Raw genomic sequence first — 16209 nt, 5'->3', positions numbered from 1 at the left:
ATGTAATAAAAACATATAATGCCATTTAAGGAAAGTTTCACATTTAAAACTTATTTAAAAAGTACAAAGCCTTTCAAGTAAGTGTTATGATGTGTTATGGTTATTTTTCCAAACAATGCAACACAAAATGATTAAAGCTGAAGATATTTTACATTATCTACAATCTAAATGTGATAAACAAACTAAATTTCTTTCTGCTTCCTGATTCATTTTTCATGTTTTTCTTCTGCTCATAGAAGTTAAGCTTAACTATTGGATGACTGCAGGTAAAAGGAAGATTTGGTGTGTTTTATTGTTGACTAGGGCTGCAACAAACGATTATTTGGATAATCGATGAATCGGATGGGGTCTCGGCACGATTAATCGATTAATTGGATTACATGGGGAATTTTTTAAAAACTGCTAGGGAAACGTTTTTTCTCTCCTTCCTTCACTTTATTAAACGCAACGTTATTAGAAAACAGTTCAATAGCAGAAAAACAACATGCTATCACCTAAAATGTTTTACAGCTTCAGATACGTTGCATTGCAATGCAAAAATGTAAGCATGTCAATATGCATAGCAAGTAAGGAAGTGGTGACTCCACCCAGCCCCTTCCATGTGTACCATGCGGTTCGCCAGACAACACCTCTTTCTGCCTCATTTTTCAAAAAATTTAAAACCAGAAATGAAGCCTTCAGAATACTTTGGAAAGGGATGAGCAAGGGAGGATAAGGTGTACAGACAGAGACCCTAAGCTACACCTATCTGTGACCTAAAATGACAACACATTCTCACTCCCAGTGCGTCAAAAACAAACGCTTGGTCAGCCACCCTCCACGTGAGACCCCTGACGCCAAAAGTACCCTTTTTCGTTACTTATGTGCGAAAAGGGGTTTTTCCCTTTTGTAACTGCAGATCCCAATGCAGCGTAAAACTGACGTGATGAGATATCCGCTGATGCGGCACCGAACCAGCTCATTTAACCACACCTAAACCTTAAATGCGGCACAGAGCCAGCTCATTTAACCGTACCTAAACCTTAACGTTTCACTATTTATAACCTTCCCCTCTCCCTCATCCTAACCTTAACCCTCTTGCTACCTAAAACGTTACTCTCACTGTGATCTAGCGTCTGTTTCCCATACATTCTGACTGTGAATTTTCATATTTACCACCCAAGGGGAACGTTAGAACATACCATCTGGCGAGGGGGAGGTTACACATACCCTCTACTTTTAACCTCCACCCTGGTAGTTGGAACCTCTCCCTCGCGTTGGCTCGGTCCAAACTTAACCAATGACGAGGCGGCTCACGCCGTTCACTTCATAGAGCAGGCTTTTAGAGCGATTGACACATCACTAACGTGGTCTCTAGCAAGATGGTTAAGGTTAGGATAGGGGTGAGGGGAAGGTTAAATAAGAGGATAAGGTTAGGGTGAGGTACAATGAGCTTGTTTGGTGCCCTGGCTATGGACATCCCATCGTGTCAGTGTAACGCTGCACTGGGATGCAACGGTAGCGGGCATCCCATCACGTCAGTTTTACGCTGCATTGGGATCTGCAGTCAAATAAGGGAAAAACCCCTTTTCACAAATCAGTAACAAAAAAGGGCACTTTTGGCGTCAGGGGTCTGAGGCGGAGGGTGGCTGACCAAGCGTTTGTTTTTGACGAGCTGGGAGTGAGAATGTGCTGAAAACGCTTGGTCCAAGTTAAACAGCTTAAGGGCAATTCTCATATGTCTTGTTTGATCTCATCTGTAGACATTTATTATAAATGGGGATGTCAAACAACAAATTTTTAAATTGAATTAAACATAGGCTGTGAATTAATCAAAATTAATCACCATTTTCAAAAATGACTGAAAAAATACCAAATAAAACAAAAAATAATGGATGCTGCCCTCCTTGTGATGATGCCCTGGGCAACCGCCATAAAGTCACATCAAGAAATGCTGCGGATCATTCCAATGATCCCAAATTCCATTCCCAAAACAACACCAACTGAACATTTTAAATAGACTCACATTAGGCCACATGAAAGCAACTGAACCCAAAAATACATTAACCAGTATATAACAGCACTCTCACACAACACGCCTGCAGCAACAGTTAGGACTACTCCCTCCCTTTTAAAAGTGTTTTCACTTCCGAGGACATTGTGGTTGTAAAGCCACATGTTAGTAGTCTGGCCGCGGTGTGACGGTGGAACCGGCTCGCAGCAGCGCGAGTCTACGGGAAGAACCCCCCCCCCCCATTTATCTAATAAGCATCGTGCTTACGATTTTATAGACTTGTGGCTGTGGGACCCTGGGCCTGTGCCCAGTTTGCCCATACTATAATCCGGCCTTGATGATCACTGATTTAATTTACACTTTCATAATTATCTAGTACACTCAATTTGGTACATTTTTTGTACATATTATGTAAATGACAGAGTTTTTTTAATTTCCCCTTTAAGGTTATTCCATAATTTAACACCATTTACAGATATATTCCATTCCTTAATTTTAGTTCTAAATCTAGCTTTTGTAAACACATCAGTTTCTTTCAGCATGTAATTACTAGTTCTCTTTTCAAATATCCCCTGAATGTTTGTTGGCAGAGTACCTAAATTGGCTTTATACATGGTTTGTAAGATTTTCCAGTCTTTTAAATCATGAAATTTCAGTCATTTATATTTAATAAACAATGGGTTCGATGGATCTCTACAGCCACTATAATTGATGATTCTCAGAGCTCTTTTCTGTAAAATGAATAAGGGTTGTGTATAGTTTTTGTATGTTGCTCCCCAAATTTCTACACAATAAGTCAAGTATGGAACAATCAGTGAATTGTACAATGCCAACAAACCAGAAATAGTCAGTAACAACTTGACTCTATGTAATACTCCTAAGGATTTGGGAATTTTACCTTTTATGTGACTAATATGGGATTTCCATGTCAAGTCGTCATCAATAAGAACTCTAAGAAATTTAGTTTCTTTTACTCTTTGAATTTCAATCCCATCTATTTCCAATGACACATCACCCTTCTTTTTTATCATTAAACAGTATAAAATTTGTTTTATTAAGATAAAGTGTCAATCTATTTATATCAAACCAGATTTTAATTTTAATCAATTAATCATTTATTACTTTATCCACCTCCTCAGTATTTGATCCTGAGTAAAACAGTGTTGTATCATCTGCAAATAGAATGGTACCGAGTGTCTTTACCAAGTTGTCAATAAACAAAATGAACAGTTCTGGTCCAAGGACCGACCCTTGTGGCGCTCCACAATTAATATCACAGATTTATGGTCTTTTATCTGAACAAACTGTTTTCTTTTTTCTAAATAAGTTTTAACCCATTGATGAGCCACACCTCTTATTCCATCCTGACTTAATTTTCGAAGTAACCTTGAGTGATCAATGACGTCAAATGCTTTTTTTTTTCAAATCAATGAAAACACTAACAAAGTCATTTTTATTGTCAACTGCTGTTGATATTGTATCAGTTAATTCCATTATTTCCATTGCTGTGGAATGTTTAGTTCTAAACCCATATTGTTCATTGTTTAAAATATTAATTTTTTTCGATGAATTTATCCAACCTTGATACAAATACTTTTTCCAATATTTTAGAAAACTGTGGAAGCAGTGACAACGGCCTGTAATTATTGACACTATGTTTATCACCACTCTTGTACAAAGGAATGACTTTCGCTGTTTTCATTGTGTCAGTAAAATTTCCAGTAGAAAGTGACAGATTACAAATGTAAGTGAATGGTTCAATGACAGGTTCTATGATGGTTTTAACAGTTATCATGTCCAGGTCCTGATAATCGGTTGATCGTTTGATTCCACAGTTTTTTACAACGTTTCGTATTTCTTCTTTATCTACTTTGTCAAGGACAACACTATTGACAGTACTAATCATTGTGGTCAGTTTATCTTCTATTATTGGTTTGTTCTCCATCAAACTCCTACCTACATTTACAAAAAAAAAACTCATCAGTGATTTCTTTATCATCATAAATATCTTTTTTGTCCTTGACAAAGTGATTTGGAATACTGGATTTTGTTTTCTCTCTATTAGTCACACTGTTTATTATTCCCCAAGTAGCTTTTGTGTTATTTTTATTCTGATTCAATAGATTAGCATAATAATCTTTTTTTTTTTGCTTCCTAATTATTGTTACCAATTTATTTTTATATTTTTTATATCTATCTTCTGCTTCCCTTGTTTGCAATTTAAAAAAAACTCCTTTACAAATTATAATTTTTTGCACACGCAATCTTTAATCCCTTAGTCATCCAAGGTTGATTTTCCCTTTTACCTGTAGATTTTATGAACTTGCAGTTATCATTATATGACTTCAACAGTATTTTCATGAAGGATGTGTATGCAGTGTTGACATCACTGACATATACCTCCTTCCAAATTTGGTTATTAAGATCTTTGTTTAATTCCTCCATGGCTTTAACTGATTCATCTCTTCTGTAGTTCATGGTGATGTTTTGCTTTATGGAATGTTTGTATTTGAAAACTGCAAAAACAGGCAGGTGGTCACTAATATCTGTCATTAATATCCCTGTTTTTCTGACATCATCCTTATTGTTAGTGAATATGTTATCAATGATTGTTGCAGTCCGAGATGTAATTCCAGTTGGCTTGTTTATCAAGGGAAATACAGGTGCTGGCCAGTAAATTAGAATATCATCAAAAGGTTGAAAATATTTCAGTAATTCCATTCAAAACGTGAAACTTGTACATTATATTCATGCAATGCACACAGACCAATGTATTTCCAATGTTCATTACATTTAAATTTGATATTCATAAGTGACAACTAATGAAAACTCCAAATTTTGGTATCTCAAAAAATTAGAATATTCTGAAAAGGCTGAATATAGAAGACACCTGCTGCCACTCTAATCAGCTGATTTACTCAAAACACCTGCAAAGGCCTTTAAAAGGTCCCTCAGTCTTGTTTTGAAGGCACCACAATCATGGGGAAGACTTCTGACTTAACAGCTGTCCAAAAGACAATCATTGACACCTTGCACAAGGAGGGCAAGACACAAAAGGTGATTGCTAAAGAAGCTGGCTGTTCGCAGAGCTCTGTGTCCAAGCACATTAACAGACAGGCGAAGGGACGGAAAAAATGTGGTAGAAAAAAGTGTACAAGCTCTAGGGATAACCGCACCCTGCAGAGAATTGTGACGACAAACCCATTCAAAAATGTGGGGGAGATCCACAAAGAGTGGACTGCAGCTGGAGTCAGCGCTTCAAGAACCACCACGAGGAGACTCATGAAAGACATGGGATTCAGGTGTCGCATTCCGTGTGTCAAGCCACTCTTGAACATGAAACAGCGCAAGAAGCGTCTCGCCTGGGCCAAGGACAAAAAGGACTGGACTGATGCTGAGTGGTCCAAAGTTATGTTTTCTGATGAAAGCAAGTTCTGCATTTCCTTTGGAAATCAAGGACCCAGAGTCTGGAGGAAGAGCGGAGAAGCACAGAATCCACGTTGCATGAGGTCCAGTGTAAAGTTTCCACCGTCAGTGATGGTGTGGGGTGCCATGTCATCTGCCGGTGTTGGCCCACTCTGTTTCCTGAGGTCCAGGGTCAATGCAGCCGTCTACCAGGAAGTTTTAGAGCACTTCATGCTTCCTGCTGCTGACCAACTTTATGGGGATGCAGACTTCACCTTTCAACAGGACTTGGCACCTGCACACAGTGCCAAAACCACCAGCACCTGGTTCAAGGACCATGGTATCCCTGTCCTTGATTGGCCAGCAAACTCGCCTGACCTTAACCCCATAGAAAATCTATGGGGTATTGTGAAGCGGAGGATGCAATACGCTAGACCCAACAATGCAGAGGAGCTGAAGACGACTATCAGAGCAACCTGGGCTCTCATAACACCTGAGCAGTGCCACAGACTGATCGAGTCCATGCCACGCCGCATTACTGCAGTTATTGAGCCAAAAGGAGCCCCAACTAAGTATTGAGTGCTATACATGCACATTCTTTTCATGTTCATTCTTTTCAGTTGGCCAACATTAGAGAAACGAACATTTTTTCATTGGCCTTTAGAATATTCTAATTTTCTGAGATACCAGATTTGATGTTTTCATTGGTTGTCACCTATAAATATCAAAATTAAACGTAATAAACATCGGAAATACATTGGTCTGTGTGCATTGCATGAATATAATGTACAAGTTTCACGTTTTGAATGGAATTACTGAAATATTTTCAACCTTTTGATGATATTCTAATTTACTGGCCAGCACCTGTAAACCTACACTATACAGTGAATCTGCAAAATCCTTAGTTATCTTAGTTATATTTCATTTATCCAGATCTAGCATGTCTTACTTTTGTGTTCCCTTTATCTTTTGAGCAGTGTATTTATATTACAATAGTGTGTCGTCCTGTTTGAAAAGATATTGATGGTTTAAATTTTTAAGTATATTGCCCAGACCTCCACTCAGCCACTTTTACAGATATTAAACCAGGAGTTCGAGTCATCTCCTTCATCTCCAAGCTCTACAAACTGACTGAGATCTTTGGTTAAAACATTGCTATTGAGTGTTGGAGTCAGCGCTGTCTGTTGCCAAAGTGGAACCGGAAAACTGACAGTGTCAGCACTGAGTGCTGTTGGAGGATAACCCCAAAAATAGGGATTTAAGTTAAAACTTCTATAGAATCAATGAAATCAACTTTCCTCATGAAAGGAGAAAGTTTGTCTTCGTATTTCAGCGTGACTGCTTACAAAAGCAGATTTCTTATTCTGACAGAGGTCATTTACTTGCTAGCGGCGCTGTCACAGTCTTCAGGATAGCAGCGCTGCTGACCACCTATCTCTCATTGTGTTTGGGTGTCATCTTTTCGTTTGGAGCTGACAGGACTTAAACTGCTCCCTGCAGCTAAATGGCACGGTAAACCCAGGCCTGTTTGCATTGCTCTCGTTTCTTTGTTGTTTTGCCTCCTGTGACTTTAGTGAGCCTGTAAAAGATCCCTTCAGTCTCCTTTATATTTATTTTGTTTTATTCATGAAAAGGTTGCCAGAGGAAAACGGAATTGTTTACATAAACAGGCAAACCCTTTAGAGTTCAAATGGTGTTGGTTTTACCTCCACAGGAAAAAATAATTTATTTTGACACATCATTTTTTATGTGTGTTCACATGCAATGCCGTTTGCTTTCTAAGACTTCAGATACAGTGTGCCATATGGTAAAAATGACATTATGCTAGTACAGCCATGCTGGTGAGCCACTGAAACCACGTGTTCTCTGTTTAGGGGTGTTACACCTGAAAGGTATGGAGGGTATCGTGCTTCTGGAGTTGCGTGTGAGTGTTTTCCACTCAGAATTACAAGCATGCATTTCAAAGCTCGTGTGTGAAGACCCTGCATCACCTTCCTGTGTAAGGACAGACACAGGAACTCAGAGAGATGCCATTCACCCTGACACAAAGCTGTCCCTAATCTACATATCCTTATGATAATATTGCTCCGGGATATTTCAAGAATAAACATGAGCATTGATAGGGATGAGATGGGAATTTAGGTGTTTGCTGTTAAATCCGGTGTTTTTTTTTCCAGTCCAGGGATTTGCAGGGTGGCAGCTTAAGTGGTAATCGGATTGAAAGGATCCAGTTTCTGATTTTTATTCCTGTTCTGTTTTTTAAACGATAGACTGTCTGTGAAAGACGAGCTAGGGTCAAAACCTCAGGTAGCAAAACAAACTCTGTAGTAAAGTGTTGTAAATGCGTCTTATTACACATCACCTGGTAGTAGGTACATTGATTAGTTCAGAGAAATGTCACTATGTTTATTGATAAAGAAAAACCCTGAAAGGAGAAGAATCGTCTGCCCAAATAATTCCACGCTTTACATGTGGCTTTGTAACATTTCAAGGTTTTTGGGATATCTGGTGCCAAAAAGGGCAAGGAAGACTCTTCTCTCTAAGAAAACCATCAGGGAAAGACTGACGTTCTGATAAAGGTCTAGGGATTGGACTGCTGAGGACTGGAGGAAGGCCGTTTTCTCTGGTTTATCATCTTTTTTTTTTTTTTGGAACTTCTGGAAAATGATCTGAGACCAGTGGAGTTGGTGGGTGGGGTGGGGGTGGGGGTGGGGTGGGGGTGGGGGGGTGGCCTCAGGAACGCCATGAATAAAAATGGTACCAAAACATCCTCCCAGAGGAACTCCTCACTCCGTCCAACAACAGTTTGGTGATGATTAAAGCCTTCTCCAGCATTACGGAGCACCAGGCGAGAAGGATAAAGTCAGGACTAAGTGGATCAGGAACAAAACAACATGTTGGTTCAGGTCCAGGAATCTCCACTGACCTTAATACCACTAAGAACTTGTGGGCCAACCTCCAGAGGCAGGAGGACAAACATCTAAAAACTTTGAAGCAGCAAATCTTGTTCAAGCCAACACTAGAGTAATATTCAACACAACTGGTCAGCCAAGTCATCAAGTCAGGTCATTTGTACCAGATATGGCTCCAGTTGTGGATCTTTACTACAAACTACATGGAAACTGTTATGTCTCACTTAATGTGAGACTTCTCTTTTTTTTTCCACAGACCTAAATATGGTTTATTTATTAAATATGTTCTTCACTTCATGAGATTATTATATTTTCTAGTTTCCCAATGACCATGCCTTACCCTACTGCTCTCCTTTGGTGATTGTTACATTTTCTGCCCTAGTTTTTGTTGAGCTGGTTGATGGAACTGTGGTTTGATTGTGTAATTCTACAACAACTGAATAAGTGAGCTCTGGGATGTCTGAAGCTTCATTTATCACTGTAATTACAACAGTAATAGAGTAATTAGCAACAGAAGACAAATGAACGTGTACCATCCTCATGACCTCAGGGGATATGCTGTTGCAAAGTTCCTGGGCTGGTGAGCTTTTCTCTGGTTGTGCTGATATAAAGGTCCTCTACAGAAAGGAGACCTTTTCTGAATAGATACTGCATCTTTCAAACATAAACATCCTGTGTTTCTGTCTTAAAACAATATTAGATTGATAGAAATGGGTCAACAGTCCATTTAGATGAAAATGCTCTTTTAGTTGTAGAGCACATTGCTGCACACCTGGTTTCTCACATATCCTCACTGATGATTCAGACACAAAGGAAGCTTTAAAACGGTGGATTTGTGCTTCAGCTGCAGCTTAAACAATGCTACCCCCAAGTGGTGCCACTAAAGAAGCGCCAGTGAGAGTTGCTCACCTCTGTGTGTGTGTGTGTGTGTGTGTGTGTGTGTGTGTGTGTGTGTGTGTGCGCGCGCGTGCGTGCGCGTGCGTGTGTGTGTGTGTGTGCGCACGCGCGTGCGTGTGTGTGTGTGTGTGTGTGTGTGTGTGTGGCAGGTCTGCTGGGTATGGTGGCCCACATGATGTTTACCACAGCCTTCCAGCTGACCGTCAGTCTTGGACCGGAGAACTGGAAACCTCAGACGTGGGATTACAGCTGGTCCTACATGTGAGTGCCCCTCCTCTTCACCTCCCCCTCCCTTTGTGAGACGTATTACCAGCTGTGGGCATGGCTGTGTTCTACTAAAACCTGATTAAGCACAAGACAAGCTGTAGGACAACTAAATATAGCAAACAACAGGATGTCTATTTATAATGCAGAGACCTAATTCATTAAAGCTGCAGGAAAACACCAACGCTAAAGGTGTTGTTTAAGTGTTGTTGACAAAAGTGTCATGGCTGTCTGCAGACATAAAACAGACACTTGGAGTCGAAGCGGGAACAGTCAGATACAGGTGCACTAGCCAACACTTGTCCGTATGAGCGTGACCATCAGAAACCTGAGAACTAACCTGAAAAGGAAGTAAGTCACCACATACCTTTCAGGCTGAAGTGGTTCTAAACACACCCTGTTATAGACCTTTAGGGCCCCTCCTCTTCTGAGAAGGATTAAAACATCTTCTGGGCTCAGAAGCAGCTGCTTGATTTGCCTTGTCCATCATTTTCCACAGTGCCGAGTTGATCTGTTTACCGTATTTGGACACTCACAATAGTGCCCTCTATCGGCTGGTAGATGCAAATGTAAACAAAGTGTTTTTAATTAAAATACAGCTTTTAAAGGAAATACTGTAGCTTCATTCTGCACACATCGACACTCCCGAGCAGGCAGTGTTGGGAAAGTTCGTTTAAAAAACAAACTAATTAAAAAAAATTTGAACTAAGTTCACTGTTCCAAAAACAAACTAGTTCATAGTTCTTGTCCATTCCAGAATGGAGAGGCAGTGCTCGTTAAACTGAGAAGTTAAGGAATCTGGGTCGTCATCAGAAGAACAGGGTGAATCAAAGCAGCGGAAAAATTGCTAGCTGTGCTCTCATTAAGAAAACAAGAACTAACCATACGGCGAGCAGGAGGTGGGGACTCAGAAACTGACAAGTTAAAGAAAATGCAATGGAGATCTGAAATATAAACGTCCTTAGGACAAACACTGTCAGCATTTAGGCCCAGGGTAAAAACAAGGTCTAAGAGTGTGTCCCCTGGAGTGTGTGGGGCCAGAAACATGCTGGGTAAAGCTGAAGGCATCCATGAGTTTAGAGAAGGCCATGGCAAAATGGTCTGAGGCATCATCAACATGAATGTTAAAATCACCAACAATCACCAGTCTGGAGATCTTCACAGTGGTGGATAAAAAGTCACTAAACTCCTGCAGGAAAGAACTGTTTGGACCAGGTGGACGATAGACAGTAGAACACAGCACAGTAGAACGGGTCCTTACCTGGCCTTGAGTAACTAGAAAGATGACGGGAGATCTCCCCACCTATGGGAGTTATTCAGACCTTGATTTAACCTTCTTTCACATGTCTGTGAACTGACTCTTGGAAGATCCATGCTCAGACATATGTTCTTGTTTGTGATGAATAAATATCAGCACCAGTGCACTGTCAGTGATTTCTTAGTCTGTTTAAAGGTTTTCTTGAAGTTAAAGTGAGTGTCTCTTCACTAGAGAGAGGTCACAGGAGGTGAACAGCATGTTCACCACAGTCACCAGATGCTGACAAGAGAGGAGAGGTTTTGCAGAGCTGGGTGCAAACTCATTTTATGCAGCTACATGGCCTTGCTGATGGGTTTTATTTTTGGTGTTTTTCTCTAGTTTGGCATGGAGCTCCTTCACGGCATGCATGGCTTCCTCAGTCACCACCATCAACCGCTACACCAAAACCATCCTGGAGTTCAAACACAAGCGCAGGAACATTGAGAAGAACCTGAAAATCAAGCAGAAGCTGTTGGAACTGGACTCTCCGGAGCAGGTGTGGGACATGTACATCAGCTCGGTGCCTAGCGCTGCTGAAGAGCTACTGGACCTGTCGACAAATGGTCGCAAACTCTCCAACGCCTCCATTTTTCTGGACCTCAATGACTTACCCGATCCACAGAGAGAGGAGTACTGCTAGACGAGTGCCGTGTTGTGCTGCAGTGGGAAAACTGCAACCAACTCCATTGTTTTTATTTCGTTCAATTGTTTGCTCAGCTTTTGTTACTGTGTTTACTACCAGCCCCTCAAATAGGACTTTAGCTTGTTGGTGGTTTCGGTGACCAGCTACCAGGAGACAGAAAATCCTTGAAGCACCAAAACAAAAAGTGTTTTCTCCTAATAACCATCACTACCAGATGACGATGCCATCATAGGCTGGGCTCTTGAAACTCTAAGATACATGTGGAGTTGTAGTTCTGAGTACACCAGTCACTCATCACAAGCATGAAGACCAGGTGAACTTCAGACTTTAGACCATTTTTTTCTAAAGGAAGTGATACATACTTCAATCCTTTTTAAAAACACAAAATGGGTTCAGTTTTTAACCTAGTGTTTGGCTAAATTTCACTACCAGTTTTGTTGAGGTCTTTAGTTCTTAGTGAAGTCCATCCCAGAATCCTAACGTCAGTCTGCTTTATCCAATCAGAAACCAGCTGTGATGTTTTGTTCATTTTCCTAATGGAAAATCCAACTGGGTTCAAGTTTCACCCATGATGATCTCAGGTGGAGTTAAAGAACCTTCATTATTCCACTTTGTGCACCAGAACCACATCATGATGCTGACACCTCCATGCTTGATAACCGGTTCTGTGTTCTTGGGTCTGAGCCTCACCGTGACTCCTCCATACAGACTTCTGGTCAATGTGGACAAACAGCTCCATCTTTGTTTTGTCCAACTATAAAATGTTTCTTCAGAACACATTTGTCTTCCCCATGAGGACAGCTGCAGGTTAGGGTCCAGTGTGAGGGTGTCTTCTGGATCAGGAACTTCTTTCTTGGACTTCTTACTCCATGCGATTCTGATCATCCATTTGTTTTGATTTTCAGACTTTTGTTGACATCTAAATAACTTAGTATCATTCATTCTCATAATGTTAACCCTTTTGACCTCAACTTTTTACAGCTTTTCTATCAAATTTAATAATTTTCCTGAAGAAGGGCCAGCTGACCAGGAACCACGAAAGGCTATTCTAAACTATTAGTTTAATATTTTGCCTTTGTTATGATGAACTGTGATTTAAATGGTCATAACTCCTCACCAGTGGAGAAATATCACTTTTAGTCATTTGGCATTGTTTTGTTGCACTTTAGTGTAAGCTGAAACACCAACGCTGAGAGTAAATGTGATTAATTTATAAAGTCCAGTTCTGAGGTGGTGGTGAATTTTCTTCTTTCTGTAAAAACAACTAAATAAAAATTAGACGTAGGCTCTGTCAAGTGGTATATTTGTTTAATTATACAAACATTTATACATTGATTCATGAAACTAGGATAGAATAATAATGTTCAGCAGAAGTATGGAGGCTAATTTGGATTATCAGACATTGATAATATATATATAACATGTATTTATTGTTGGGTCTGATGTCTGAATTATTCTGAAACTAAAAAAATGAAGTTCTTTAAACTAAAAGTGGAGATGAGAACACAAAGTACCTCCAAACTCTTTAAGAATGACTAAATACAGTCTGCATCACCTAACAAAGATAACATGCTGTCAGCTAAACAGGTTCAGAGTCGAAGGAAAGTTTTTTTTTTTGTTTCATTACAACAAAAATCTGGCATATAAACAAGATGTAATGTACGTAATGTTTTGCTGTGTCAGCACTGGAAACATTTTCTGAAAAGTTCTGAATGTGATTTTGAAACTCTTCAGGTGCTTTGTTACTTGTGTCTTTGCTTTGCTGCTTGGTTACCGCAACCCAGGCTGTTTATTTCTGATGCAGGTTGAAAACAAGAAGAGGATTCCACGCTGACCCTGACACGTTTACAGTCTGGTGGAGATGCCTCACAAGTTCATTCCTGTGGTGTTTTTCTGTGTAAAAGTTATAAAGAATTACTGCAGATTCAATTGAATCGTTGAAATCCTTTTTGTTTACAAGGGTCCACTAATCCCAAAAGGCAAGAAATAAACAATAATAATAATAATAATAATAATAATAATAAATGGGCACTTAAGCCACCAAACCAAATCTCAGGCCTTAAGAAGTTGAAATTGCTCCAGTCTCCTAAATGTTCCTGAGATTCATGCATTCATAGATTTAATATAACCCTCACTCTGCCTCCAGATTCACATTGTGAGGTTATTTCAGCAGAATTCTTCTGAAATTCCTGCTGGAACGTTTGTAATGAGCTCGTCAGTGCTGCTGTATCGATCATTTATGATAAGCTCTGTGATGTCATCTTTGCATAGCACAGAAACGCGCTCACGTAAAAATGGCTGAAAGAACCTTTGAGGAGCTACAAACGAAGCCAGATTCTCCTCTTCCTCACTGCCAACTCACCATCAAACATTCAAGAGGCTGATTGGTGGATAGGACCCACTGACGTCAGTTGTAGATATGCATTGTTGGACAGCCTGGTGATGAAGGCCAGGTACTTCCTGTATGCTGAAGTGATGTTGCTCTGGCAAGTTGCCAAGTCTCATATGGACAGCACCTCTTCTGAAGCTGTCTGTGTGTGTTTATGCACTGTCTACGGGAGTTTTAAGTGCATTCAGAAAATGCTTCTGTACATAATTGTTACATGTCAGTGAAACTCCTGTTGAATCTGCTTGATTTTTATTTAATATTTTTTAACCAACCTGGGTTCTAGTGACGCATGAGTCTGTTGGTCTTTATCTGTTCATCCTCTCTTAATGTCTCCTTCTAGTATTCTTTGGTTACTACTTATCTGCAACTGATCAAAGTGAAACAGATTTTAAAAAAATTCTCAAATGTTACATTTAAATAAAAACTAAAGCATACAACACAATAACATAGTTTTGGCTCGTCTGCTGGTTTTCTTTTTGTGTTGATGGCCACTAGAGGGCAGTGTTATGGTAGATATGGGTCACCGGATTGTTGGACTGATTCTTATAGATTAATTATTGAATTTCCATGAATAAAGACAAGAATGTTTTAATAATAACTAACAAAGTTACTCAGAGTCTAATGAAACACTCCAGCTTAAGAATGTCATGAAATTAAAGTAATTCACATGATTAAAGGTGTAGATTACTGGAAACATTTTTTAATGAATACTTTTGATTGGTGACTTGCTATCCTACCCACCTGATTCCTGTTTACCCGCATGTATTCTGATTACCTCATGTATTCATGTCTTCTGATTAGCCTCGTGTATTCTGATTACCCTCATGTATTCATGTGTTCTGATTACTCTCGTGTATTCTGATTACCCTCATGTATTCTGATTACCCTCATGTGTTCTGATTACCCTAATGTATTCTGATTACACTGGTGTATTTTGATTACCCTCTTGTATGGGCTGCATGGTGGTGCAGTTGTTAGCACTGTTGCCTCGCAGCACGAAGGTTGCAAGTTTGAAACTCGGTTGTGACCTTTCTGCGTGGAGTTACGTGTTCTCCCCATGCATGCGTGGGTTTCCTCCGGGTACTCCGGTTTCCCCCACAGATCACAACATGCCCTATAGGTTATAAACTGTAAGTCGCTTTGGATAAAAGCGTCTGCCAAATAAATAAACATAAACATGTGTTCTGATTACCCTCGTGTATTCTGATTACCCTCATGTATTGTGATTACCCTCTTGTGTTCTGATTACCCTCATGTGTTCTGATTACCCTCTTGTATTCTGATTACCCTCATGTGTTCTGATTACCCTCGTGTATTCTGATTACCCTCACGTATTTTGATTACCCTCATGTGTTCTGATTACCCTCTTGTATTCTGGTTACCCTCGTGTATTCTGATTACCCTCATGTGTTCTGATTACCCTCGTGTATTCTGATTACCCTAACGTATTTTGATTACCCTCATGTGTTCTGATTACCTTCATTTATTCTGATTACTCTCATGTGTTTTGATTACCCTCATGTATTTTGATTACCCTTGTGTATTCTGATTACCCTCATGTATTCTGATTACCCTCTTGTATTCTGATTACCCTCATGTGTTCTGATTACCTTCATGTATTCTGATTGCCCTCTTGTATTTTGATTATCCTCGTGTATTCTGATTACCCTCATGTATTCTGATTACCCTCATGTGTTCTGATTACCCTCGTGTATTCTGATTACCCTCAAGTATTTTGATTACCCTCATGTGTTCTGATTACCTTCATGTATTCTGATTACCCTCATGTGTTCTGATTACCTTCATGTATTCTGATTGCCCTCTTGTATTCTGATTACCCTCTTGTATTCTGATTACCCTCATGTGTTCTGATTACCCTCATGTATTTTGATTACCCTCGTGTATTCTGATTACCCTCATGTATTCTGATTACCCTCTTGTATTCTGATTACCCTCATGTGTTCTGATTACCTTCATGTATTCTGATTGCCCTCTTGTATTCTGATTACCCTGTTGTATTCTGATTACCCTCATGAATTTTGATTACCCTCATGTGTTCTGATTACCCTCGTGTATTCTAACTACCTTCATGTGTTCTGAATTCCCTCATGTGTTCTGATTACCTACATGTATTCTGATTACCCTCATGTGTTCTGATTACCCTCGTGTATTCTGATTACCCTCATGTATTTTGATTACCCTCTTGTATTCTGATTACACCAGTGTATTTTGATTACCCTCATGTATTCTGATTACCTTCTGTTTGTGCTTGTCTTTTGTCAGACCTTCGTCTTGTCCTGCTGTATCATCCACCTTTATTTATATTAAACAGGTCTTTACCTACCATTCTGCCTCTCGTTCCTGCTCACCTGCGTTTGGGTCCTATTGCAACAACTCAACATCATGACG

The 16209-nt window shown here is 39.8% G+C and overlaps 1 protein-coding gene across 1 annotated transcript in view; it reads left to right on the top strand.

Annotated features, from left to right (window-relative positions):
• Positions 1 to 16146, top strand: part of gsg1l2b (gsg1-like 2b) — a 42208-nt gene extending 26062 nt beyond the window's left edge. Inside the window, exons 4-5 of the mRNA XM_015962027.3 lie at positions 9357 to 9468; positions 11108 to 16146. Of these exons, the coding sequence (XP_015817513.1) occupies positions 9357 to 9468; positions 11108 to 11408 (413 nt within the window). The 3' untranslated portion in view covers positions 11409 to 16146. The remainder of the gene's footprint in view (positions 1 to 9356; positions 9469 to 11107) is intronic.
• Positions 16147 to 16209: the final 63 nt, after the last annotated feature.

Source organism: Nothobranchius furzeri, chromosome 16, assembly GCF_043380555.1.
Source record: "Nothobranchius furzeri strain GRZ-AD chromosome 16, NfurGRZ-RIMD1, whole genome shotgun sequence".
Lineage (NCBI taxonomy): Eukaryota > Metazoa > Chordata > Actinopteri > Cyprinodontiformes > Nothobranchiidae > Nothobranchius > Nothobranchius furzeri.
This window is presented reverse-complemented; position numbering and strand designations above follow the sequence as displayed.